This window comes from Nerophis ophidion, linkage group LG09 (genome assembly GCF_033978795.1).
Source record: "Nerophis ophidion isolate RoL-2023_Sa linkage group LG09, RoL_Noph_v1.0, whole genome shotgun sequence".
Lineage (NCBI taxonomy): Eukaryota > Metazoa > Chordata > Actinopteri > Syngnathiformes > Syngnathidae > Nerophis > Nerophis ophidion.
In genome coordinates, this window is record NC_084619.1 from 58,154,863 (window position 1) to 58,180,307 (window position 25,445).

General features: G+C 39.3%; 1 protein-coding gene across 2 annotated transcripts in view; it reads left to right on the top strand.

Annotated features, from left to right (window-relative positions):
* Positions 1-25,445, top strand: part of ugp2b (UDP-glucose pyrophosphorylase 2b) — a 59,150-nt gene extending 33,705 nt beyond the window's left edge. For both annotated transcript variants that reach the window (XM_061911339.1, XM_061911338.1), the window contains exons 4-10: positions 5,820-6,005; positions 10,673-10,806; positions 17,119-17,416; positions 19,457-19,654; positions 21,813-22,055; positions 22,114-22,218; positions 24,574-25,445. In XM_061911339.1, coding sequence (XP_061767323.1) covers positions 5,820-6,005; positions 10,673-10,806; positions 17,119-17,416; positions 19,457-19,654; positions 21,813-22,055; positions 22,114-22,218; positions 24,574-24,681 — 1,272 coding nt within the window. In that variant the 3' untranslated portion in view covers positions 24,682-25,445. The remainder of the gene's footprint in view (positions 1-5,819; positions 6,006-10,672; positions 10,807-17,118; positions 17,417-19,456; positions 19,655-21,812; positions 22,056-22,113; positions 22,219-24,573) is intronic.

Genomic DNA, 25,445 nt, shown 5'->3' on the forward strand with positions numbered 1-25,445 from the left:
CTGCGTCGCATTTGGAGGGCGAAGCCTAAAGGTTGCATAACGAGAAGAGCGCTAGGCAAGAGGCGCACACAGGCCAAGATTAGTGGAATGAAAAATGGCAGCAATGCGCGCTAATGAGGCGGGAAAGACAAGATTGTGGCATCGTGTATCTTCTCATCCCAGCGAGCCAAGTTGAAACTTTCTCACACTCAAAGAATTCCACATTTCCAAGTGAATTATTCAGGGCTTCGTAACTTCAAAAATGACATTTTGCCTCCTTCTCCATTGGAGCCGAGGTCTATAATCTATAACATTGCAATAGTTTAAAGTTACAATGGAGTGTGCTGATACAACTTTTGCACTTCCCGGTGTCAAACCGATATTGATCCAAAACCATATCAGTGTGAATAATACATACTTGTTATTCATCTTGTAGTGCGGAATGTTATAAAAAGCTAGATCAAGTGCTTTCATGTGAATCCTGGCGCTTGAGGAAAGAAACGATAAACTATGCAGTTGTTGTATCTGGTTTTCGTCCACACCAAGTATGCATTTATTTCAATTCGTCCTGATACATAGTTAGGAAGTAGTCTTTGCCAATAATGGAAAATGCAATTTTTTGGGAATGTTGCCTATTGTTCTCAATCATTATGAGAGACAAGAACACACATCTTTTTTTTTTTTTTGAAGCCATATGAGTTGGGAAATTGTGTTAGATGTAAATATAAGCAGAATACAATGATTTGCAAATCCTTTTCAACCCATATTCAATTGAACGCACTACAAAGAAAATATATTTAATGTTCAAACTCATAATTTTTTTTTTTTTGCAAATAGTCATTAACTTACAATTTCATGGCTGCAACCCGTGCTAAAGTAGTTGGGAAAGGGCATGTTCACCACTGTGTTACATCACCTTTTCTTTTAACAACACTCAATTAACGTTTGGGAACTGAGGAAACTAATTGTTGAAGCTTTGAAAGTGGATTTTTTTTCCCATTCTTGTTTTATGTAGAGTCGTTCAACAGATCCGGGGTCTCCGCTGTCGTGTTTTACGCTTCATAATGCGCCACACATTTTCGATGGGAGACAGGTCTGGACTGCAGGCAGGCCAGGAAAGTAACAGATGCTGGCTTTTGAACTTTGCAGTCTTGATGGTTCGCTTCTCCTTTGGTCCGGATGACACAATGTGGAATATTTCCAAAAGCAATTTGAAATGTGGACTCGTCAGACCACAGAACACTTTTCCACTTTGCGTCAGTCTATCTTAGATGATTTCGGGCCCAGAGAAGCCGGCAGCGTTTCTGGATGTTGTTGATAAATGGCTTTCGCTTTGCATAGTAGAGCTTTAACTTGCACTTACAGATGTAGCAACCAAATGTATTTAGTGACAGTGGTTTTCTGAAGTGTTCCTGAGCCCATGTCGTGATATCCTTTATAGATTGATGTCGGTTTTTGATACAGTGCCGTCTGAGGGATCGAAGGTCACGGTCATTCAATGTTGGTTTCCGGCTATGCCGCTTACGTGGGGGGATTTCTCCAGATTCCCTGAACCTTTTGATGATATTTCGGACCGTAGATGTTGAAATCTCTAAATTTATTGCAACTGCACTTCGAGAAACGTTGTTCTTAAACTGTTTGACTATTTGCTCACACAGTTGTGGGCAAAGGGGTGTACCTCGCCCCATCCTTTCTTGTGAAAGACTGAGTATTTTTTGGGAAGCTGTTTTTATACCCAATCATGGCACCCACCTGTTCCCAGTTAGCCTGCACACCTGTGGGATGTTCCAAATAAGTGTTTGATGAGCATTCCTCAACTTTATCAGTATTTATTGCCACCTTTCCCAACTTCTTTGTCACGTGTTGCTGGCATCAAATTCTAAAGTTAATGATTATTTGCAAAAAAAAAAAATGTTTAGCAGTTTGAACATCAAATATGTTGTCTTTGTAGCATATTCAACTGAATATGGGTTGAAAAGGATTTGCAAATCATTGTATTCTGTTTATATTTACATCTAACACAATTTCCCAACTCACATGGAAACGGGGTTTGTACATACACACTGCAAGTATGTATATAATTTAGTAACAGACACCTTTTTAACAATATGTAATATGTACAATATACACACTGCAATTATTTAAATATATACTGTGTATATATATATATATATATATATATATATATATACATATATATATATATATAATGTAGTAACAAACACCTTCATAACAATATGTAATATGTACACTATACACACTGCAAGTATATATAATGTAACAGAAACCGGGGGGTGTATATTGTAGTGTCCTGGAATAGTTAGTGCTGCAAAAGTTTCTGAGTATTTGTTCTGTTGTGTTTATGTTGTTACGGTGCGGTTGTTCTCCTGAAATGTTTTGTCATTCTTGTTTGGTGTGGGTTCACAGTGTGGCGCATATTTATAACAGTGTTAAAGTTGTTTTTACGGCCACCCTCAGTGTGACCTGTATGGCTGTTGACCAAGTATGAATTGCATTCACTTGTGTGTGTAAAAAGCCATAAATATTATGTGACTGGGGCGGCACGCAAAGGCCGTGCCTTTAAGGCACGCCCTCAATATTGTTGTGTGGGTGCAGATCGGGAGAAATTCGGGAGAATGATTGCCCCAGGATATTTTTGGGCACTGAAATTCGGGAGTCTCCTGGGAAAATCAGGAGGGTTTGCAAGTATGATTGGGAAACGCAACTGCTCTGTACTTCTCCCTACATCCGTGTACCACTCCGTACAGCGGCGTTTTAAAAATTCATGAATTTTACTTTTTGAAACCGATACCGATAATTTCCGATATTACATTTTAAAGCATTCATTGGCCGATAATATCGGACTGCCGATATTATTGGTCATCTCGAGTTAGAAGCAAGGTCAACAGCGCGTTTAACGTTACATTATGCATTTGTCACCATTTATAATTATAATACATATGCAGACATCCTCTTTCACTGCTGCCTGCAACTGATAATGTTTTATTTGGACAAACATGACCATCCTGCTAGACCAGCAGCAGACCGGACGGGAATCCCGACTGAAGTGAAATTAGGCTCCACGGCGGTTTGTCACTTTAACACTTCTGGATTTTGACTCATCCATCCTGTATAGATGTGATTAATGTTGTGTGCATGCACGTCCGCTACGGTAACCATTGTCTTTCACGCATCTCATTGAGTGCAGGAAGTGTGTACGTCGAGTCTGTTGTGGTTTTCCTTTAGGAAGTTTAATTCCAATCCTTGACTTCGGAATTTTACTTTAAAAAATGTCTTAATGTACAAATATTGTGTGGTGGAAATGGTGAATGTTGGAACTAAATCTTCCTGTTGTAAATCCTTGTAGCTCAGCGGAAATGCAAAAGGAAAAAACACTATTAATCAGTCCATAGTATCATGTGGTGATATGGGGAAGTAACTGGAAACTGAGGGAGAAAAGAACTACAATGTTAGGGAAAATTAAAAAAAACATCCGTATACACGCGCAACACTAAAAGCTTTCAGAATGGGGGGTCAAACTCCTTTTGACGGAGGGCCATATTGTAGTTATGGCTGCCCGTCACCATGAATAATTCATGAACATGCAGTGCATACGGAAATTATTTGTATATAGATAGATAGTACTTTATTGATTCCTTCAGGAGAGTATATTTATATATAGAATATATTACAGCATCCGCTTCACTTTTTAAACATTTTGTTTTGCTACAGCCTTATTCCCAAATGGACCTCAAAATTCTACACAGAATACCACATAACTCACGATGTAAACAAGTCATAGGTGTGCCAAGCTTGTTTCATGATTTTATATAAATATATGTTGTTACTTATTAATAATAACACAATTGTGTTTTTTAAATGCACTTTTTTTAAGCCTTTTTAGAGAAAATATATGCATCATTACAGATTATACAAACAATTTGATGATGTCATATTGACCACACTCTTAGCCACGCTCCCACCGCTACAGGCATCTTGGCAATCTGGGGGAAACCCTGGAAACATTTTCATTTTATTTACATTTGTTTATCTGAAAAATACTGTTTATTGCAATTATCTTGCAGATTTATCCTTTTTTTCATTTTCAGTTACCGTATTTTCTGGACTACAAAGCACAACGGTATATAAACCACCCCCACAAATTGTTTTGTAATCATTTATTTATAAACTTTCCATGTACAAGCTGAACCGGACTATAAGCCGCACATATATACGTTGTGAAATGAGGAAAGATTTTCATAAAAATGGTGTCTGTAACACGGCAGTAAAACAGCTGATAAAACAAAACAGAAGTCATCGTCATGGACCCACGAGCTGCGGGAGCTAGCTCTCCAATCAGCTAAACAGACTCAATAACTCCACAAAGATGTTTTGGTGAATATACTGAGGAATTTGTGAAACTGAAACGATACAAAAAGAATGCCATTTTAAGTTAATAATACAAACACGGGCACTCAAACGTGTGAGCATATTAGCTAATGCAAATGACATCACGATAGCATGTACAAATATGTATGGAAACAGTCCTACAGACATCACACATTGGACGGTTGAGTAAGTAAGAATAGTTTTAGTTATATTGTAGGATTTACAAACGTTGCTTGGAGTGATGAATGAAGAATCTATACAAGTAATAACGCTATGGACGGCTGGAAGACAAAACATCACTTCTACTTCTAGTTAAAGGCACTAAATGGAAGGACACTGCAGCACCTGCTGTGAGCGAACTAGTCCAGATGATGGCGTCACAGCAAAAATATTAACACAGTGTATTTACTTGTAGAGATGTCCGATAATGGCTTCTTTGCCGATATCCAATATTCCGCTATTAACCGATACCGATATATACAGTCGTGGAATTAACACATTATTACGCCTAATTTTGTTGCGATGCCCTGCCGGATCCATTAAACAATGTAACAAGGTTTTCGAAAAATAAATCAACTCCAGTTATGGAAAAAAAATGCCAAATACCAAAATGGCACTGCCATATTTATTATTGAAGTCACAAAGTGCATTATTTTTTTTTTAACATGCCTCAAAATAGCAGCTTAGAATTTGGGACATGCTCTCCCTGAGAGAGCATGAGGAGGTTGGGGTGGGAGGGGCTGGGGGGTTGTATATTGTAGGGTCCCGGAACAGGCAGTGCTGCAAGGGTTCTGGGTATTTTTTCTGTTGTGTTTATGTTGTGTTACGGTGCGGATGTTCTCCCTAAATGTGTTTGTCGTTCATGTTTGGTGTGGGTTGACAGTGTGGCGCATATTTGTAATAGTGTTAAAGTTGTTTATATGGCCACCCTCAGTGTGACCTGTATGGCTGTTGACCAAGTATGCTTGCATTCACTTGTTTGTGTGAAAAGCCGTAGATATTATGTGACTAGGCCGGCACGCAAAGGCAGTGCCTTTAAGGTTTATTGGCGCTCTGTACTTCTTCCTACGTCTGTGTACACAGCGGCGTTTGAAAAAGTCATGAATTTTACTTTTTGAAACCGATACCGATAATTTCCGATATTACATTTTAAAGCATTTATCGGACATCTCTATTTACTTGTTTGTTTTTTGGAAACTATTTGCATCGTGGCCGAAAGTGACGAAAGATCTGTAAATTAGCCGTACCGTTTTATAAGCTGCAGGGTTCAATGTGTTGGAAAAAAGTAGCGGCTTACAGTCCGGAATTTACGGTAATTCTATTCTTAAGAAATTAATATAGTTTTTAAACTGGAGGGGATGACTTTTGCTATCCACTGTTTTATTCTTGTCACCCACCCACAGCTGCACGCAAGACAAACGAGCAAGACTTGTGTTTTTGCCTGTGTCCAGATCCAACCCTACGACAAGATCGCTGTGCGGGGCCTCCCGGACGGCGTGGCCCACAGCCTGAACAAATTAGTGGTGGTGAAACTGAACGGAGGCCTCGGTACCAGCATGGGCTGCAAGGGCCCCAAGAGCCTGATCAGCGTCCGCAACGAGAACACCTTCCTGGACTTAACGGTGCAGCAGATCGAGGTAAACAAAGTCGTAATAGACTCAGTTGGAAAGGCAGAGTCGTGCTCAAAGTGTTTAACTGGAAGGTGGAGAGCAAACAAGCTGGCCAAGATTGTTGATCCAGCTGTGACGTCAAAGTGGGCCTGGCAGGATGTGATGTCATGGCAGCATTACCTCTATATACTTTGGGCTTGGATGCTCTCGTGTTAGTGTGTTTTCACTTCATGCTCGCCTGCACCGCGTATGCTGGTGTCTGGAACACATTACGTCACAGAGACACATTGCTCACTTAAACGAACACAACGTTATGTTTCATTCATGTGTCTATGTTGCAAGTTGTTTCCAAAGATTGGTTGAAATCCAGGGCCGCTTGTTATAAGCTCATATTTGAAATGTTTGCTTTCACCCAAAATGTGCAACGGTGATTATGATAGTCATGTTTGCATGATAGTCATGGTCACAGCGTCTTCATTTAAAATGGCATGATGTGATAAATTATAGCTGCAGCCATCTATTGGAGGTGATACTCCTGTGTCACATGATCCATGGAGCTATGCTGAGGTCATGTGATCGACGGTGGTATGCTGCGATTTTTTTTTTTTTTTATCTCTGGGCGTCTTTTACTCTACAGGGTGTCTCTAAAGTCAAGACCCACAGGGGGGGAAAGCGTATACTGTATTATACAATTATTTCAAAGAAAGTACGTATTTAAGCGTGTAGTTAATAGATAGAAATAATAGAATAAATAATATATTTTTTTTAATTTACAAATTAATAAAAACATCCATATATTATCATCTTTTTAATTATATTTTCCTAAAAATTAACACACAAATATAATAAAACAATATGTATTTAAAAAAAATTATATATGAGAAGTTACTTTTGCTAAGTGAGTTGTTACCTTTGCTCGCAAATACTAGTTTGTACAGCATGTCCCTCTTGTCATGTAGTGTATATACATTATACTTTTATTTTATAAAAAAAAAATATAATAATAAAATAAAAATGAATGAATATTTTTATTTAAATGTATTTATGAGAAATGTGTTTTCCGAAGTGCAGCAAATACTCATTTATACAGCGTGTTGCAATATACATGCATATACACTTCTTTTCATTATACAAAAATGCATTAAGCCATTAAAAAATATACATATATGTGTACATACGTATATATATATATATATATATATATATATATATATATATATATATATATATATATATATATATATATATATATTAGGGGTGTGGGAAAAAATCGATTAAAATTTGAATCGCGATTCTCACGTTGTGCGATCCAGAATTGATTCTCTCTCTTTTTTTTTAACCGATTTATTTTTCTTTTTTTTTCTTTATCAATCCAACAAAACAATACACAGCAATACCATAACAATGCAATCCAATTCCAAAACCAGACCTGACCCAGCAACACTCAGAACTGCAATAAACAGAGCAATTGAGAGAAGACACAAACACGACACAGAACAAACCAAAAGTAGTGAAACAAAAATTAATATTATCAACAACAGTATCAATATTAGTTATAATTTCAGCACATCAGTGATTAAAAATCCCTCATTGACATTATCATTAGACATTTATAAAAAAAAAAAAGAACAATAGTTTGCATCACATCTCATAAGCTTGACAACACACTGTGTCCAATGTTTTCACAAAGATAAAATAAGTCATATTTTTGGTTCGTTTAACAGTTAAAACAAATTTACATTATTGTAATCAGTTGATAAAACATTGTCCTTTACAATTATAAAAGCTTTTTTTTTTTAATCTACTACTCTGCTAGTAGGTCAGCAGACTGGGGTAGATCCTGCTGAAATCCTATGTATTGAATAAATACAGAATCGTTTTGAATCGGAAAAATATCGCTTTTGAATCGAGAATCGCGTTGAATGGAAAAAATCGATTTATAATCGAATCACGACCCCAAGAATAGATATTGAATCGAATCGTGGGACACCCAAAGATTTGCAGCCCTAATATATATATATATACAGACACCTATATGCACATGAATATATAGATATGTATATAATAGTTTTTACAATACAAAAATTTATTAATCCATAAAAATATTACTATTTAAAAATATATATTTAAATTAATACATATACATATAAAATATATTTATATATTGTTACATATACAATAATAGTTTTTTTTTTAAATATACTATATATATATATATATATATATATATATATATATATATATATATATATATGTATATAGCCCAGCCCTAGAGTGTATAAATGAGTATTTTCTAGCAGAAATAACACACTTAGCAAAACAAATAGCATGTGTGTAATTTAAAATATACAGTACTTAAGACAATTATTCGGTAGCCGGTACATTATAATGGGCCAACACAGTGAGGTCCAATTAGATGTCCTAATGGAGCTATAGATGTAGTAGTTATGGAGACACACTGACACACATGTTGGTTGTGCAAAGAAACAGTGTAGGCAGTGTGCTGCATGAGGAGTGTATCAAGAAAGTGTATTTTATCCGTGGTGCATCTTAAGTTGACATGTCCCTCATTGCCAGGATAAGCAATCCTATGATTCTGTTGCTTTTCACTCTGGTGAAGCCCCAGTTAATGTGTACAGTCGTGTGGGTTTCATTTAATACTGTGTCTAACTGTCTAATATACTGAGTGTGTATGTATGTGTGTGTGTGTGCGAGAGGGAGTGAGGTTTGAAATCCAAAGTGCCCTGCGGGACTCTGCCCCCCTCTCAGCACACTGCTCTCTTGTGTCCCTATCACTGCGCTTCAGTTCTGCTCACTTTACCTCCTGTCCAAAAGTACCTGTTTGGACAGAAAATAGAGCCGATTCACACGAACGCACACACACATCATCCTATTTTGGACTAATGAATGTAATCAGTGGAATAGTGCCACCCCACTGCAAGCTTCACTCAATCACCAATGAAGAGCTATCACCTACAAGGTTACACAACAGCAGCACACACTATCAGGGTACTTTCACTGAACTGTGGACTGAAGCATTAAAAGGTAGTGACTGCCTCACCTTCTTCTGCGTAGGAGCTGTCAATACGGCCAGTGTCAACAATGAATACATCTTTAATTGTGTTTGCGTTGTATTGTGTAGCACGTATGAATGTGTGTGTGTGTGTGTGTGTGTGTGTGTGTGTGTGTGTGTGTGTGTGTGTGTGTGTGTGTGTGTGTGTGTGTGTGTGTGTGTGTGTGTGTGTGTGTGTGTGTGTGTGTGTGTGTGTGTTGTTGAACCTCCTGGACTGACAGTACACCTAATTCCAAAAGGTGTGTCATGTATTGGACTTGGTTAATAAATGGCAACACAATCTCTTTAATCCTTAAAAGAAAAAAAGAAAAAATCTTAAAAGGGAACTTCACTTTTTCTGGAATGTTGCCTATCATTCACAATCCTTATGTAAGTAAGACAAGTGCCCTTATGTTTTCATGCGTTGTAGGTGGTACATAAAGTCAATGAAAGCTCCTTTAGTCTGCCCACCAAGCCCTCTAAAATACACTGTAAAATATTAACCAAGTATTGGTGGTATTGTTATTATAAGCGCTAACGCAGACAAAGTATTTTTAGCGGCACATTGATACAGAAAGCTAACTAGCTTATACTGCTATATTGACATACTCAGCTTTGCCTCTAAACTGGCGAAGGTTAATTCTAGATGATAAATTATACCTCTCACTTGGAGAGTAGAAGGTTGTGCACACAAACCGAAAAGTTGGTCAACTTCAAAATCCAACTTTGACCCGTCAATGGAGAGAAAGTCACGAAAAAAATGCTTGTTTGTCACAATTTTTTTTGTTTAACCCTCCACGTGGAACATAATTAATTCTTCATTTACACTCCTGCACTGCAAAAACTGAAATGTAAGTAAGATTAAATGTCTCCAATAAGGGTGATATTTGTTTAATTTCCATCTGGTAACACAATTCTTCTCACTAAGCAGATATTATATTAGTGTTTTACTTATTTTAAGGGTTTTGGTCCTAAATTATCTCGGTAAGTTATTACAGCTTGTTGCTGAGATTGTATGACCTATATTGAGTAAAACATGCTTGAAACTAGAATATAAACTGTTGCAAGTATAAAACTACTTTTTAAAGTAATAATTTCTTACTTAAAGCATGAAAAAAAAAATCACGATGCCGAGCGCATATCATTATGTCAAGATAATGGCACTAGCATTTACTTAATTTAAGAATATTTTTCAACATATTGAGCAAAAAGGTCTCTTTTTTTTACCAAGAAAAGTACACTTGTTATTAGTGAGAATGCATTTATTTTAAGGTATTTTGGGGTTCATTGAGGCTAGCTAATTTTACTTGTTTTGGAAAGTCTTGACAAGCCAAATGTTCTCGTTCTATTGGCAGGTAATTTTGCTTAGTTCAAATAAAATACCCCTCATTTTTGAATAGTTTTTTTTCTTGTATTTGAACACTGACTTTTTGCAGTGTGGTAATAGCTTTTTTTTAAGAATGTCCTCATTTTGTTCTGGCATTCAAAAAGGTTCGCTTCAGTTTGGACAAAGTATATTCTGGATGAAATCTTCAGACCTAAATTATGTACCAAAAAAAACCCAACCCAAAAGTGTTTTTGCTAAAGCTACTTACAAATATGAGGAGAAAGAGCTGATGTGTTTTGTGCGTTTGTGTTGCAGCACCTGAACAAGACGTACAACACCAACGTCCCTCTGGTCCTAATGAACTCCTTCAACACGGACGAAGACACCAAGAAGATCCTGCAGAAGTACACGCACCACCGTGTCAAGATACACTGCTTCAACCAGAGCAGGTCAGCATATGCAGTGTGTACATGTATGCTTTACTTCAATATTTCAATACTTCAATATAATATATACATATATATATATATATATATATATATATATATATATATATATATATATATATATATATGCATATGTATATATATGTATATATATATATATACGTATATATATATATATATACATATATATATGCATATGTATATATATATATATATATATATATATATATATATATACGCCACACATACACCCCCCTCCCTCAACCCAACAGCTTTGGCGCAAATCCCAAATGGGTGATGAAAGGATGGTCAGCGCCTCAGAACTGCGGCCTACCACCATGACCCCGCACTCCCTTCCCTCTGTTGCTGGATATCTCGAGATGTACGTTGTAATATGTATATGTGCTTTGCTATTGAGGTTTTTTCCCAGTCTAGATTGTATTTTTTTACTCATCCTTCCCCAGCGTTTGACCGTTTTCCACCATCTTTTACAGGGTGCCTTGTGGCGACCCATCAGCGTTCCTGTTCTGTAACCCTGTATACTGTTTGTCGAATCTTGAACGGGTTTGTGCTGAAAACAAAGTTTTCTTTACTGTGTAATGACGATAAAGACCTATCTATTTGCACTACGCAGCAATATGTCACATCACGTTCACCAAAATATCCTGCTGTACTAAACACTTAGAGCAACGGGATCATTCATATTTAATGTCACTTTCTCAGACCAATGGAACTTTCCACATTGCCATCATTTTTAAATGAAGAGAAGGAGCACGGTAGCCATGTTCAAACTATTCAACTGTCAATCAGTAAGAGAGAGGCCGTCCCGCCAACATGTTCTCTCCACCACTGGCCAGACAAAAATGCACTAAAACAGGGGTCTCAAACTCAATTTACCCAAGGGCCACTGGATGCAGTCTGGGTGAGGCTTCAAAAAATATTTTTAAATGTCTTTATTTTTATTTTCAACACAAAATAAAATAAAAATATAAATGAACAAAATGAGAATTAAGTAATTTGAGGCAATGCAAATTAAACAATAAAAAAAAAACAAAAAAAAAACGGTTTGAATTGGTCCAGGTTATTGGGGACTGTTATTACTGATGGACAGGTGTCGCGGTGTGACTGCAGCCAGGCACGTAAGAAAACCCTCGTCTCCATGGCTACGTTTCTTTTGCTTTCACTCATTGGCCGCTTTTCCACTAACGCATGGGTAGGCAACCCAGAACGTTGAAACGGCCATTTTGGAACCAAATAATAAAAATCGTCTCAGTCAGGAGCTAACGGGAGGGGGTGATGGGTTGCTCGCCGTGGAGTTTATAGGTACGGTAGCATCGGGTTAACATCACGACTAGCGTGTTACACGTCCGATTCGCTCAGCAATTCTCTGCCAGAGTATCATCGCTGGAGTCCAGTGCACCACAGTTTTGTATTGTCGCTCGGTCCTTCGGCGGAGTGCTTCGGAAGCTACTGGCCTGGACTGATTACAGTGGCGCCGGGGGAGGAAGCGAGAGAGAGAGACACACACAGTGATAGAGAGAGGGACAGAGCGAGCAGGCGGGCGAGCGAGAGAGGAAGGAAGAGCGCGTGCGGGTTTAGTGGAAAAGCGGCAAAACGTTTCTTTGTTTGCATCACGGAAGTGACGTCAATGTTCGGCCCTCGAGAGCCACATACCACACCGTGATTGATAGATTCCTTCAGCTACGCACACAACGCTGTCAAGCGCCATTCATATAAAACTCACGGGCCGCACTGACATTAAACTTTCATATAAAGGTGGGCCGTATGTCTCGTGGGCCGTAGACCCCTGCTCTAAAGGTTGAACACTTATTCGTCTTCAAAGTCGACACACATATTTCAATGTTCGAGAATCAATTTTCGTAATCAAAACATTGTTCTCTCTATAGATGCACAAGCTGTCACGGTTAATGTGTGAAGTGACGCGTGCCATTCATCCCGTTTTTGCATCAATCATGTATGTATGCGGATGAATCGCTAAATGTATTGGCAGTCCATTTTGTAGAAAGGAGGAGCCGCACTGTCATCTGAAAATGTCAATGAGCGTGTTTCCTAAGCAACTGCTTAATGGAAGAGTAAATGCAGACGTAAGTGCTCTCCGAGTTGTGTTTATTGATATGTTCATCTGTTAGTGTACATCAGCACTTTATGTGCAATATTATTGCACAAATGTGCACTTTGTACTACGGTTAGCAAATAAATGACACCATCCATCCAGCCATTTCTACTGCTTATTCCCTTCGGGGTCGCGGGGGGCGCTGGAGCCCATCTCAGCTACAATCGGGCAGGAGGCGGGGTACACCCTGGACAAGTCGCCACCTCATCGCAGGACATTTCAATTCTTATTCCTAAATAATACTGTTACTTTATTTAAGACATAATGTAACCCATTTGGGTTTTCATAAATATAAATGTTTACACTGTTATCTAACATGGTCCCTATTCTGTGCAATTATTAGAGAAAAATAAAAAGTATAAACAAATGTTATTTTACTGACACTGTTCAACAAAAAACATGTATCTCCCCCAAGTTTACACGTTTTCTTTAAATCCAAAACACATTTTTCAAATAATTATTTATTGTATACAAATGGTTTACATGGAAATTTACTTTTTTATTTATGACTATACCCACTCTCCAAAAAGTTGTATTCAAAACAAAACTAAACCTGAAATAGCATTTTTATATATATTTTCTAGTGTTTTTTAATTGTATAAAAAATTGTTTTTTATTTCTTTACTTGTTTAGTTTATCGATTCACAAAAAATGGGGGAAAATTCAGATAAAAAATATAATTTTTCTTTTGTATTATGTCGTTGATCAACGATAGAAATAAAAAAATAGCACGTCACTAAACTACGTATCTCCAAATTAAGCATTTTTTTGTTCAAAACATATACTAAGAAACAATCTGATTAAAAACTAGAACCTAATATTTTGTTGAACAGCGATAATAACAAATTAAAAAGTAAGCTTCCAACAAAACCACTGATCTCGACATTCTGGGACTATAAAAATGTGTTTTTTATTCCAAACAAAAGAAATAAATGACACATTTATTGAAAACTTTTTTCTTTTTAAAAGGTACTGTGTTTTTCGAACTGTAAGTTTAACCAAAAACACTTTTATTTTAAAGCAGCAGGGAACCTGATATAACTGAACATGGTGCAAATTACCATATTTTTCAGACTATAAGGCTCACTTAACATACTTTAATTTTCTCAAAAATCAACAGTGTGCCCTATAACCCGGTGCGCCCAATGTACGTTTTAATTCCGATTGTGTTTACTGACCTTGAAGCAATTTTATTCGATACAGGGTGTCATGATAAGTGTGACCAGTAGATGGCAGTCACACATAAGAGATACATGTGGACTGGAGGTTGATGCCCCATGTTTAATATATGAGGTTAGCAAGCAAGACCAAAATGTTGAATTTTCATTGAGAATATAGAACAGTACACACAGTGCTCAAAAATCTGTCAAAATGTTTTAGTAGGACTTTGGTGAGCAACAAAGCTGCACCGCTTGGTGGATTGTTGGAGCATTACGGCTACTGTAGTCAGACGTACTGTGCTTCAACATAGGGTTTTATTATGGTACGTGTGTAAGGACCCCAGAACGGCATCTATTAGGAGACATATCATCTGGTGTTTTGTTTCGCAAAAATATGCAAAACAGACTTTTCTTACCTATTGGTACCTGCTGATGTATAATTGGGATCTGCATGAGTCCAGAAAATGTGTAGTCTGCGCTGTAGTTTAATAAGCTTATTTTTCTCTATCCTTTGCTGTTGCCATTTGTAATATAAAGTAGCCCACAGTTCAAAGTTATATCTGTCAGTAGACTTTCTATGGAAGTGCTAAAAACTACCTGTTTTAGCACTTGATGGGGAGAAGATGCTGTCAAAGTGGAGGCACGTCAATAAGACCTCCCACAAAACGGCGCATCCTGAAGAGAAGGTCAGAAAGCAGCTTGAAGATGGTCTGTAAAACATAATCATTGCAAGATTTTTTGACCAAAAAAGCATTATTACATGTTTTGTAGACCACACAGAAGTGTTTGAAATGTAGAAAAAAAACAAATTTATAATTCGGTGCGTTTTATGTATGAAGACCGAGCTGAATAGACCCTCTCATAGGCAGTGCTTGCCTTATAATCCTGTGCGTCCTATGGTCCGAAAAATATGGTAATTCAATTATGCCGGCAAATATTTAACTGGGATTATTTGCAATTAATCAAAAAGTGGTAGAAAATGGATGGATGGATGTAATTAATCTGTCAGATCGAAAACATCTGATTGAAAAAATAAAAAATCAGATTTGGTCCACTTTGGCCTGCAGTGTAAACATAGTCCTAGAGTGGTTTCTTTAGTGCAAAAAATATGAATAAGTGGTAAAGCTGTATTTTCATTTGCACTGTAATTTTCTTAGACATATTCATTAAAAACAATATAACTATATATATATTTTTTTTTTTCCGTTAGTAATTTACGAGTTCTTTCTTATGCGGTATATTTGTTTAGGACTTCTTTTCCTAATAAGCCTAACTTCAGCCTCAGGTTTTTGTGTTAAATATTATCGGCCGATAAATGCTTTAAAATGTAATATTGGAAATTATCGGTATCGGTTTAAAACTAATCGGTATCGGTTTCAAAAAGAAAAATGTTTGACTTGGGACGGCATCCCTCAGTTGGTAGAGTGGCCGTGCCAGCAACTTGAGGGTTCCAGGTTCGATCCCCGCTTCTGCCAACCTGGTCACTGCCGTTGTGTCCTTGGACAAGACACTTGACCCACCTGCTCCCAGTGCCACCCACACTGGTTTAAATGTAACTTAGATATGGGGTTTCACTATGTAAAGCGCATTGAGTCACTAGAGAAAGGCGCTATATAAATATAAGTCACTTCACTACACGGAGGTAGGGAGACGTACAGAGCGCCAATAAAGCATAAAGGCACAAGTGAATGCAACGCATACTTGATCAACAGCCGTACAGGTCACACTGACGGTGGCCGTATAGACATATTTAACACTGTTACAAATATGCGCCGCACTGTGAACCCACACCAAACAAGAATGACAAACACATTTTGGGAGAACACCTCACCGTAACACAACATGAACACACAGAACAAATACCCAGAAACCCTTGCAACACTAACTCTTTCGGGACGTTACAGTATACACTCCCCCGCTACCCAACCCCCCCACACCTCAACCTCCTCATGCTCTCTCAGGGAAAGCATGTCCCAAATTCCAAGCTGCTGTTTTGAGGCGTGTTAAAAAAAAAATTATGCAATTTGTGACTTCAATAATAAATATGGCAGTGCCATGTTGGCATTTTTTTCCATAACTTGAGTTGATTTCTTTTGGAAAACCTTGTTACATTGTTTAATGCATCCAGCGGGACATCACAACAAAATTAGGCACAATATTGTGTTAATTCCACAACTGTATATATCAGAATCGGTTGATATCGGAATCGGTAATTAAGAGTTGGACAATATCGGAATCGGCAAAAAAGCCATTATCGGACATCTCTAATAAAAATATATATCCGTGATTACTTCATGCTTTCATATCATTTAACAAGGTAAGTATTTACGATATAATCATTGAATATCTTTAAAATAAGATTAAGATTACCAATTCAGTGTTAATTCCACTCTAACCACTCGGCCACCTACTCAGTGGCCTAGTGGTTGGAGTGCCCGCCCTGAAATTGGTAGGTTGTGAGCTCAAACCCCGGCCGAGTCATACCAAAGACTACAAAAATGGGACCCATTACCTCCCTGCTTGGCACTCAGCATCAAGGGTTGGAATTGGGGGTTAAATCACCAAAAATGATTCCCGGGCGCGGCCACTGCTGCTGCTCACTGCTCCCCTCACCTCCGAGGGGGTGAACAAGGAGATGAGTCAAGTGCAGAGGACAAATTTCCCCACACCTAGTGTGTGTGTGTGACAATCATTGGTCCAATAAGTTTAACTTTATCTAGTGGAAATGTTGGGCCCCGAGGTTTAAAAGGTTAAGAGCCCCTGCTCTTTGAACAACTTGAGGATGCCTGCCGGGATACATGGTGTCATCCCCCGCCGCCGTGCTTTTCAAAATCTGCGTTTGGAGTTCCGGACAATTTCTTTCAGGTTCATCAAACATTTTAAGTGAACCAGCTCCAGTGCGTCTTATCATGAGAGCATTAAGTAGATGTTGACTCCACATGACAGTCCAGCTCCGGAGGTCTTTGATCAGGCTCACATGTTGGCCTCTTTAAAAGATGTTCTCTGTATCCTGCCCGTCAGGTACCCTCGCATCAACAAGGAGTCCCTCCTGCCCGTGTCCGCCAGCCTGACCATGACGGGCCAGAACGCCGAGGGCTGGTACCCGCCGGGCCACGGCGACATCTACGCCAGCTTCTACAACTCGGGCTTGCTGGACCAGCTGATCACTCAGGGCAAGGAGTACATCTTCGTGTCCAACATCGACAACCTGGGCGCCACCGTCGACCTGCACATCCTCAACCACCTGGTCGGCCAGCACAACGGCAAGCGCTGTGAGTTCGTCATGGAGGTCACGGACAAGACGCGCGCCGACGTCAAGGTTTGTGCCGCCGCCCCACGCCTGCCAACATGTGGCGCTATTCGGCCAACGACGGGACGGACACCGATACTGGCTTTCCATAAAATATCAAGGAAAACCATTTAGCTGTGAGCTACGCTGGCAAACCAGCGTGGAACATTAAAAAGAAGCTGGGAGTGTCCCAATATAACGTTTACACTGATACTGGAGCTTTGAGTATTGTCCCGATGTTGATCCAATGCGATATCAGCAGGAATCATACATACTTGTGTTGTTTAGTAGTATGGAATGAATTGATACAATGCGATATCAGCAGGAATCATACATACTTGTGTTATTTAGTGGTGTGGAATGAATTTCTCCAATGCGATATCAGCAGGAATTATACATACTTGTGTTATTTAGTGGTGTGGAATGAATTGATCCAATGCGATATCAGCAGGATTCACACATACTTTTATTGTTTAGTAGTGTGGAATGAATTGATCCAATGCAATATCAGCAGGAATCATACATCCATCCATCCATTTTCTACCGCTTATTCCCTTTTGGGGTCGTACTTGTATTATTTAGTGGTGCGTAATGAATTGATCCAATGCGATATCAGCAGGAATCATACATACTCGTATTATTTAGTAGTGTGGAAAGAATTGATCCAATGCGATATCAGCAGGAATCATACTTGTGTTATTTAGTAGTGTGGAATGAATTGATCCAATGCGATATCAGCAGGAATCATACATACTTGTGTTATTTAGTAGTGTGGAATGAACTGATCTAATGCGATATCAGCAGGAATCATACACACTCGTATTATTTAGTAATGTGGAATGAATTGATCCAATGCGATATCAGCAGGAATTATACATACTTGTATCATTTAGTAGTGTGGAATGAATTGATCTACTCCGATATCAGCAGGAATCATACATACTCGTATTATTTAATAGTGTGGAAAGAATTGATCCAATGCGATATCAGCAGGAATCATACATACTCGTATTATTTACTAGTGTGGAATGAATTGATCCAATGCGATATCAGCAGAAATCATATATACTCGTATTATTTAGTAGTGTGGAAAGAATTTATCCAATGCGATATCAGCAGGAATCATACATACTTGTATTATTTAGTAGTGTGGAATGAATTGATCCAATCTGATATGAGCAGGAATCATTCATACTCGTATTATTTAGTAGTGTGGAAAGAATTGATCCAATGCCATATCAGCAGGAATCATACATACTTGCATTATTTAGTAGTGTGGAAAGAATTGATCCAATGTGATATCAGCAGGACTCATACATACTTGTATTATTTAGTAGTGTGGAATGAATTAACAGAACAATAGCAAGTATGATTTATTATTATCCATCTCTAATGGACCTACGCTGTCTTTAAATTGACGTGGAATGGTAATTGTCCAAAATAATTCATTAAGTTAAGCTTATGATCCGGACACGTTTGTATGCCTTGAGACTTTGTATGTATAAGTCATATGTAACTTTATTTGATACTTATATCCTACAAAATTGTTTAATAAAGGACATTTATCACGTATGTCTAGCTTGTGTGCTATTATGTGCTTAGGTGTTGTGTAGCTGCTAACTCCGAATATCCTATATCTGAGCATGTTTACATTTGTCAATGACTTGACTAAACCTTGTGTGTTTATTTAGATGTTAACTGCATGAGTGTTTGTATCAGACATGATACAGTAGGGAAGGGATTCATATAGCCCCATTCCTGGAGGGATATCATGTGAGAGGAAGAGGGCGTTAATCATTTTTCAATGCATTCTGCTGAAAATGATGGAAAGTGCCACTCTACATAGCAACTGGATGGAATCTGCAAGGATGGAATTGCCATAAAACACATTTTAAGATATTCAACAATCTACTTCCCAATTTGTCACGTTTCATGTGTCAGGTAAACCTTGAAAAATAGGGCCATATGAATCCCCTTCCAACTGCATCATACATTTTACACGCAAGCTGATATAATACGATATTATTTTTTTTTGCTCCCAAGAGAAATAAAAATTTTGCTAACTTTTAGGGCGGGACCCTGATCCAATACGATGGCAAACTGCGCCTGCTAGAGATCGCCCAGGTTCCCAAAGCCCACGTGGACGAGTTCAAGTCAGTGTCCAAGTTCAAGATTTTCAACACCAACAACCTGTGGATCTCGCTGGGCGCCATCAAGAGGCTGCAGGAGCAGAAGGCCATGGACTTGGAGATTATCGTCAATCCCAAGGTCAGCACTCAGGACGTGCAGACGAGTCACCAAGACCACGTCAGCCGCTGGGAAATAACAAATATTCTACTTTTAAATAATATTGTTTGATATTTCAGCTGTCAAAATAAATGAGGGCTCATCCACCACAATTATTAATTAGACTTGAACTTTATCGCAATTAACTCATCTGCAGTGAAGACCAGACACTAGTCCGAGGCTGGAAGTAGACTAGTCTGGACTAAATCTATTCCCACTAGTCTGGATTAGTTTTTGTCCCAATAATCTTGACAGGTTTGGGACATATCTGGTTCCACTATTCTGGTCAGACCTGGAAAAATATATAGTTCCACTATTCTGGTCGGATCTAGTCCCAGGCTAAGACTAGTTATAGTCCAAGTTGCAGACACAGTTTTAGTCCCAATCAGGTTCAGATGAAGTCCAGATTTGGACTGGACCTACTACCATCTTGGAATTAGAACTAGTCCATTAGATCTACTACCTATTTGGACTAGACTTAGTTCAGAACTATAAGTATTGTACTACAACTAGTTCCAGTCTGGAGTAGATTTAGTCCTGGTCTGGATCAGATCTAGTCCCACTAGTCTAGACAGGTCTAGTTTCAGTAGTCAGGACAGTTATGGAAAAGATCTGGTTCCACTAATCTGGACAGACTTGGAAAAAAATCTAGTTCCACTAGTCTAGTGAGATATAGTCCCAGGCTTAAACTAGTTTTGGTCCTAGTCACAGACCCAGATTTAGTCCCAATCAGGGACTAAATGTAGTTTCAGTTTGGACTCGACCTAGTACCAGTCTAGAATTAAGCCTGGTCCATTAGATCTAGTCCCTATTTGGACTAGACCTAGTACAGCTCTAGGTGTAGTCCCAGTCTGGATTAAACTTAGTCCCACTAGTGTAGCCAGATCCAGTTTCAGTAGTATGGACTGATCGGACACTGATCTAATCCCAGTCTGGGTCAGAACTATACCTAGACTGGAACTAAATCTAGTCCACTTTATTTAGTCCCACACTGGCCATATCTAGTCATAGTTTGGACCAATCCCAGTCTAGAACTAGTCCCACTAGTCTCTACTAAATTTAGTCGCACTAGTCTAGGCAAGTCTAGTTTCAGTAGTCAGGACAGTTATGGAACTGATCTGGTTCCACTAATCTGGACAGATTTGGAAAAAAATCTAGTTCAACTAGTCTGGTCAGATCTAGTCCCAGGCTTAAACTGGATATAGTCCTAGTCACAGGACCAGATTTAGTCCCAATCAGGGACAAAATGTAGTTTCAGTTGGGACTAGACCTAGTACCAGCCTAGAATTAGAACTAGTCCGTTTGATGTAGCCCCCTTTGGACTAAACCTTGTCCAGCTCTAGAACTAGTCAGATCTAGTCCCAGTCAGTTCTAAACCTAGTCCCACTAGTGAAGCCAGATCCAGTTTCAGTAGTACTGAATGGACACTGATCTAGTACCAGTCTGGGTCAGAATCTATGCCTAGACTGGAACTAGATCTAGTCCCACTCTTGCCATATATAGTCCTAGTTTGAACCAGTCTCAGTCTGGAATTAGAACTAGTCCCACTAGTCTGTACTACATTTAGTCCTACTAGTCTTGACAGATCTGGGTCGTACCTAGTCCCACTAATCTGGACAAATTATATATTTAAACTACGCTGGTCAGATCTAGTCGCAGGCTTGGACTAGACCTAGTCTTAGTCGCAGACCCTGAATTAGTCCCAGTAGGGATCATATTTAGACCCAGTTTGGACTAGACCTAGTCTGGGATTAGAACTAGTCCATTATACTATATCTAGTCTCCAGTCTGGACTAGGCCTAGTCGCACACGTCTAGACATACCTAGATTCAGTAGTCTGGATTGACTTGGGACAGATCTGGGTCCATTAAGCTGGTTAGTTTTAGTCCCTTTATGGGTCAGACATTTAAGCCTAGACTGGGACTACATCTACTCCACTATATGTAGTCCCACTAGTCTAGTCCAAGTCGGGTTACATGTAGTCCAAGTCAAGTTTTTGTTTAGCTTCTGGTCTGTTATGACTTGCAAAGTGCATGAGTAGTCATCCTTGAGGGGGTGTGGCCTCTGAAAGCGCCCCAGTTACCACGTGAGGACAGGGACTCTGTGCTGAGAAACACACGGTCATGTCCCGTCTTCGCAGACGCTGGACGGCGGGCAAAATGTCATCCAGTTGGAGACGGCGGTGGGCGCCGCCATCAAGTGCTTCGACAACGCCATGGGCATCAACGTGCCGCGCAGCCGCTTCCTGCCCGTCAAGACCACGTCCGACCTGCTGCTGGTCATGTCCAACCTGTACAGCCTGGACGCCGGCTCGCTCACCATGAGCCCCAAGAGGGAGTTTGCCACCACGCCGCACGTCAAGCTGGGCAGCTCCTTCACCAAGGTGAGCACGCCAGCCACAATCCAACGACTGCAGGGTGACCTCTTCCCTCCCGCCCCAGGTCCAGGAATACCTGACCCGCTTTGAGAGCATCCCTGACATGCTGGAGCTGGACCACCTGACCGTGTCCGGCGACGTCACCTTCGGGAAGAACGTTTCGCTGAAGGTAAACATGCACGCTGAGGCCACGACACGAGGACTTTGCCGCTTTTGTCACTTCAGGTCTTCGGCGATACGGCTGAAAACTATCCCAATATTAGTCTTTCATATCGGTCGATATCAATAATTACATCAAATCTGTAAAATCACTTAAATGGTAAATTACTTATACTTATATAGCGCTTTTCTACCTTCAAGGAACTCAAAGCGCTTTGACATTATTTCCACATTTCCACATTCACACACTAATGGCGGGAGCTGCCATGCAAGGCCCTAACCACGACCCATCAGGAGCAATGGTGAAGTGTCTTGCTCAAGGACACAACGGATGTGACGAGGTTGGTAGAAGGTGGGGATCGAACAAGGAACCCTCAGGTTGCTGGCACGGCCACTCTCCCAACTGCGCCACTCCGTCCCCACTTAACAATAACCTCTTAAAATGAAGGTGCAAAACTAACGAATAATTATAACATTTTAAAACCTTTGAACTGAAAGCTGTATCCTGATATCAGTGTCTCATATCGATAATTACGTCAAATCTGTAAAATCACTTAATAACCTCTTAAAAAAGAAGCTGCAAAAATAAGGAATAATCTAAACATTTTAACTGAAAACTGTATCGCGATTTCAGGTTTTATATTGGTCGATATCGATAATTACATCAAAACTGTGAAATCACATTTAACACTTAACCTTAACCTCTAAAAATGAAGGTCCAAAAGTAAGGAATAATTGAACATTTTAAAACAGTCTAAACATTTTAACTGAAAACTTTATTGCAAAATCAGTGTTTAATGGTCGATATCGATAATTACATCAAAATTGTAAAATCACATTGAACATTTAACAATAACATCTTAAACTGAAGGTCCAAAAATAAGGAATACTGAAAACATTTAAAAATATTTTTAAAAATTTTAAACCTCCATCCATCCATTTTCTACCGCTTATTCCCTTTTTTGGGATCGCGAGGGGTGCTGGAGCCTATCTCAGCTACAATCGGGCGGAAGGCGGTGTACACCCTGGACAAGTCGCCACCTCATCATATACCATACCAACTTTATTTATGAATCCCTTTAAAAACAACCACAGTTGAAGAACAAAGGGCTGTACACCAAAAAGAAATACAGGCAAAGGACAGATTAAAAAAATAACAATTAAAACAGAAGTAAAAAACACATTGAAATAGTAAATACAAATTACCCTAAGAACAATTTGTTAAATAAAAAGCAGTTAAAAAGTTAAAAAAAGTTAAAAGTTAAAAACAATTTCAAGTCTTATGCTGGGTTAAAAGCCAGTGAATAAAAATGGGTTTTAAGAAGGGTCTTAAAAATAGCCAAAGAAGGGGCCTGTCTCACATGGAGAGGGAGATCATTCCAGAGTTTGGGACCCGCAACAGAGAAAGCTCTGTCCCCTCTGAGCAGGTTTTATCCGGCCCGCGGGATGAGTTTGCTGAATACAAAAATGAGCCGAAATTTTTGAATGAAAGAAACGGCTGTTCTAAATGTGTCCACTAGATGTCACAAGAGCAATTATGTGTATCTTTGTAGATCAGGGGTCGGAGCATCATGCGGCTCTTTGATCACTCTGTTGTGGCTCAGCTGCATACTTGCCAGCCCTCAAAAATTTTCCGGGAGATTGTCCGGATTTCAGTGCCTTTCCTTGAAATATCCCTGAGCTAACCTTCTCTGGTTTTCACCCGCATAACTATTTTGAGAGCGTGTTGTGGTAACAATGCTTTTAACGTACTCTAAAACAAATCGTCGCGCCCGCCTTCACATGCAGCATGCGAGCTCTGCAAGCACACATTATCGACTGCAAGGGATACTTGGTCAACAGCCACACAGGTTACACTGATGGTTGTGATATAAACAACTTTACTACTCTTACTAATATGCTTCACACTGTGAACCCACACCAAACAAGAATGACAAACACATTTCGGGAGAACATCCGCACTGTAACACAACATAAACACAACAAACCAAATACCCAGAATCCCATGCATCCCTAACTCTCCTGGGCTACATTATACACCCCTGCTACCACCAAACACCCCCCCCTCTCCCACCCCAACCATGCCCACCTCAACCGACCCACGGAGGGGGGTGGGGCGGGGTTGGTGGTAGCGGGGGTGTATAATGTAACATTTTTATCGAACACATTTTTTTATTGATATCGATTACGTGTCTACTGCCATGTGAACTGATATCGTTTTATCGGCCAGCCCTACTTCAGCCGTGATCAAACTCAGTAGCTTTTTATTTCAAAATGTTCAATAGCCAGTAGGAGCGTTGAATTATACAAGCAGCCGACTCTCCTCATTCCACGCGCTCCATCTTCTTCCTCTTCTTCCCCGCAGGGCACAGTCATCATCATCGCCAACCACGGCGACCGCATAGACATCCCCGCTGGCTCCATGCTGGAGAACAAGATCGTGTCCGGCAACCTGCGCATCCTGGACCACTGAGGCCTTTTAAACCCCACCCATCCTCGTCATCCCGATCATGTGACCTGCTTTTTTTGTTGTTGGTTTGTTTCACCTCTAGTGGCAGATGGATAAGGAGGACGCCTAAGAAGCAGGAACACACTGCCCCCTTCTGGCTGCAAACAATACTCCTTAATAACACGCCTACAGTCTCAAATGGGCTGGTTTATGTCACACACCAACTTCACTATTCCACCAAGCCTCATTTAGCAATCACGCTAACGTGTTAGGACATTTTATGCATGAATCACCTTCCACACGTCAATCACACTACTAATATTATGACGATGGAAGTGATACTTGTGTGTCCTGATAAAATGTAATTGTAATTTAACCCACGACGACTCGGCTAAATTTTACCATTGTGATTACATTCTTTAAAAACAAAACAAATGCCGAAACGTGAAGTTTGTGTGCAGAAATAAACTTCCCCCAAAGTAACTTGTCTAAAAAGCATTTCACAAGTGAAACAGCATTGATGTCGCCTCGAACGTACTTGTGTCTTCATATTAATATTATTTCTTTGCTCTTCTTTTATAAAACCACATGCCTACTTTGTCATTGTGTCTTAGGGAGATGCCAAATACAGTAACACAAATTATATATATATATATATATATACATATATATATATATATATATATATACACGCACACACACACAGTGCAAACACATAAGGTGTCCAACATGTGAATGACAAGACTGAGAGCAATAAGTGTGAATAAAGTGCAATATGATACAACAAA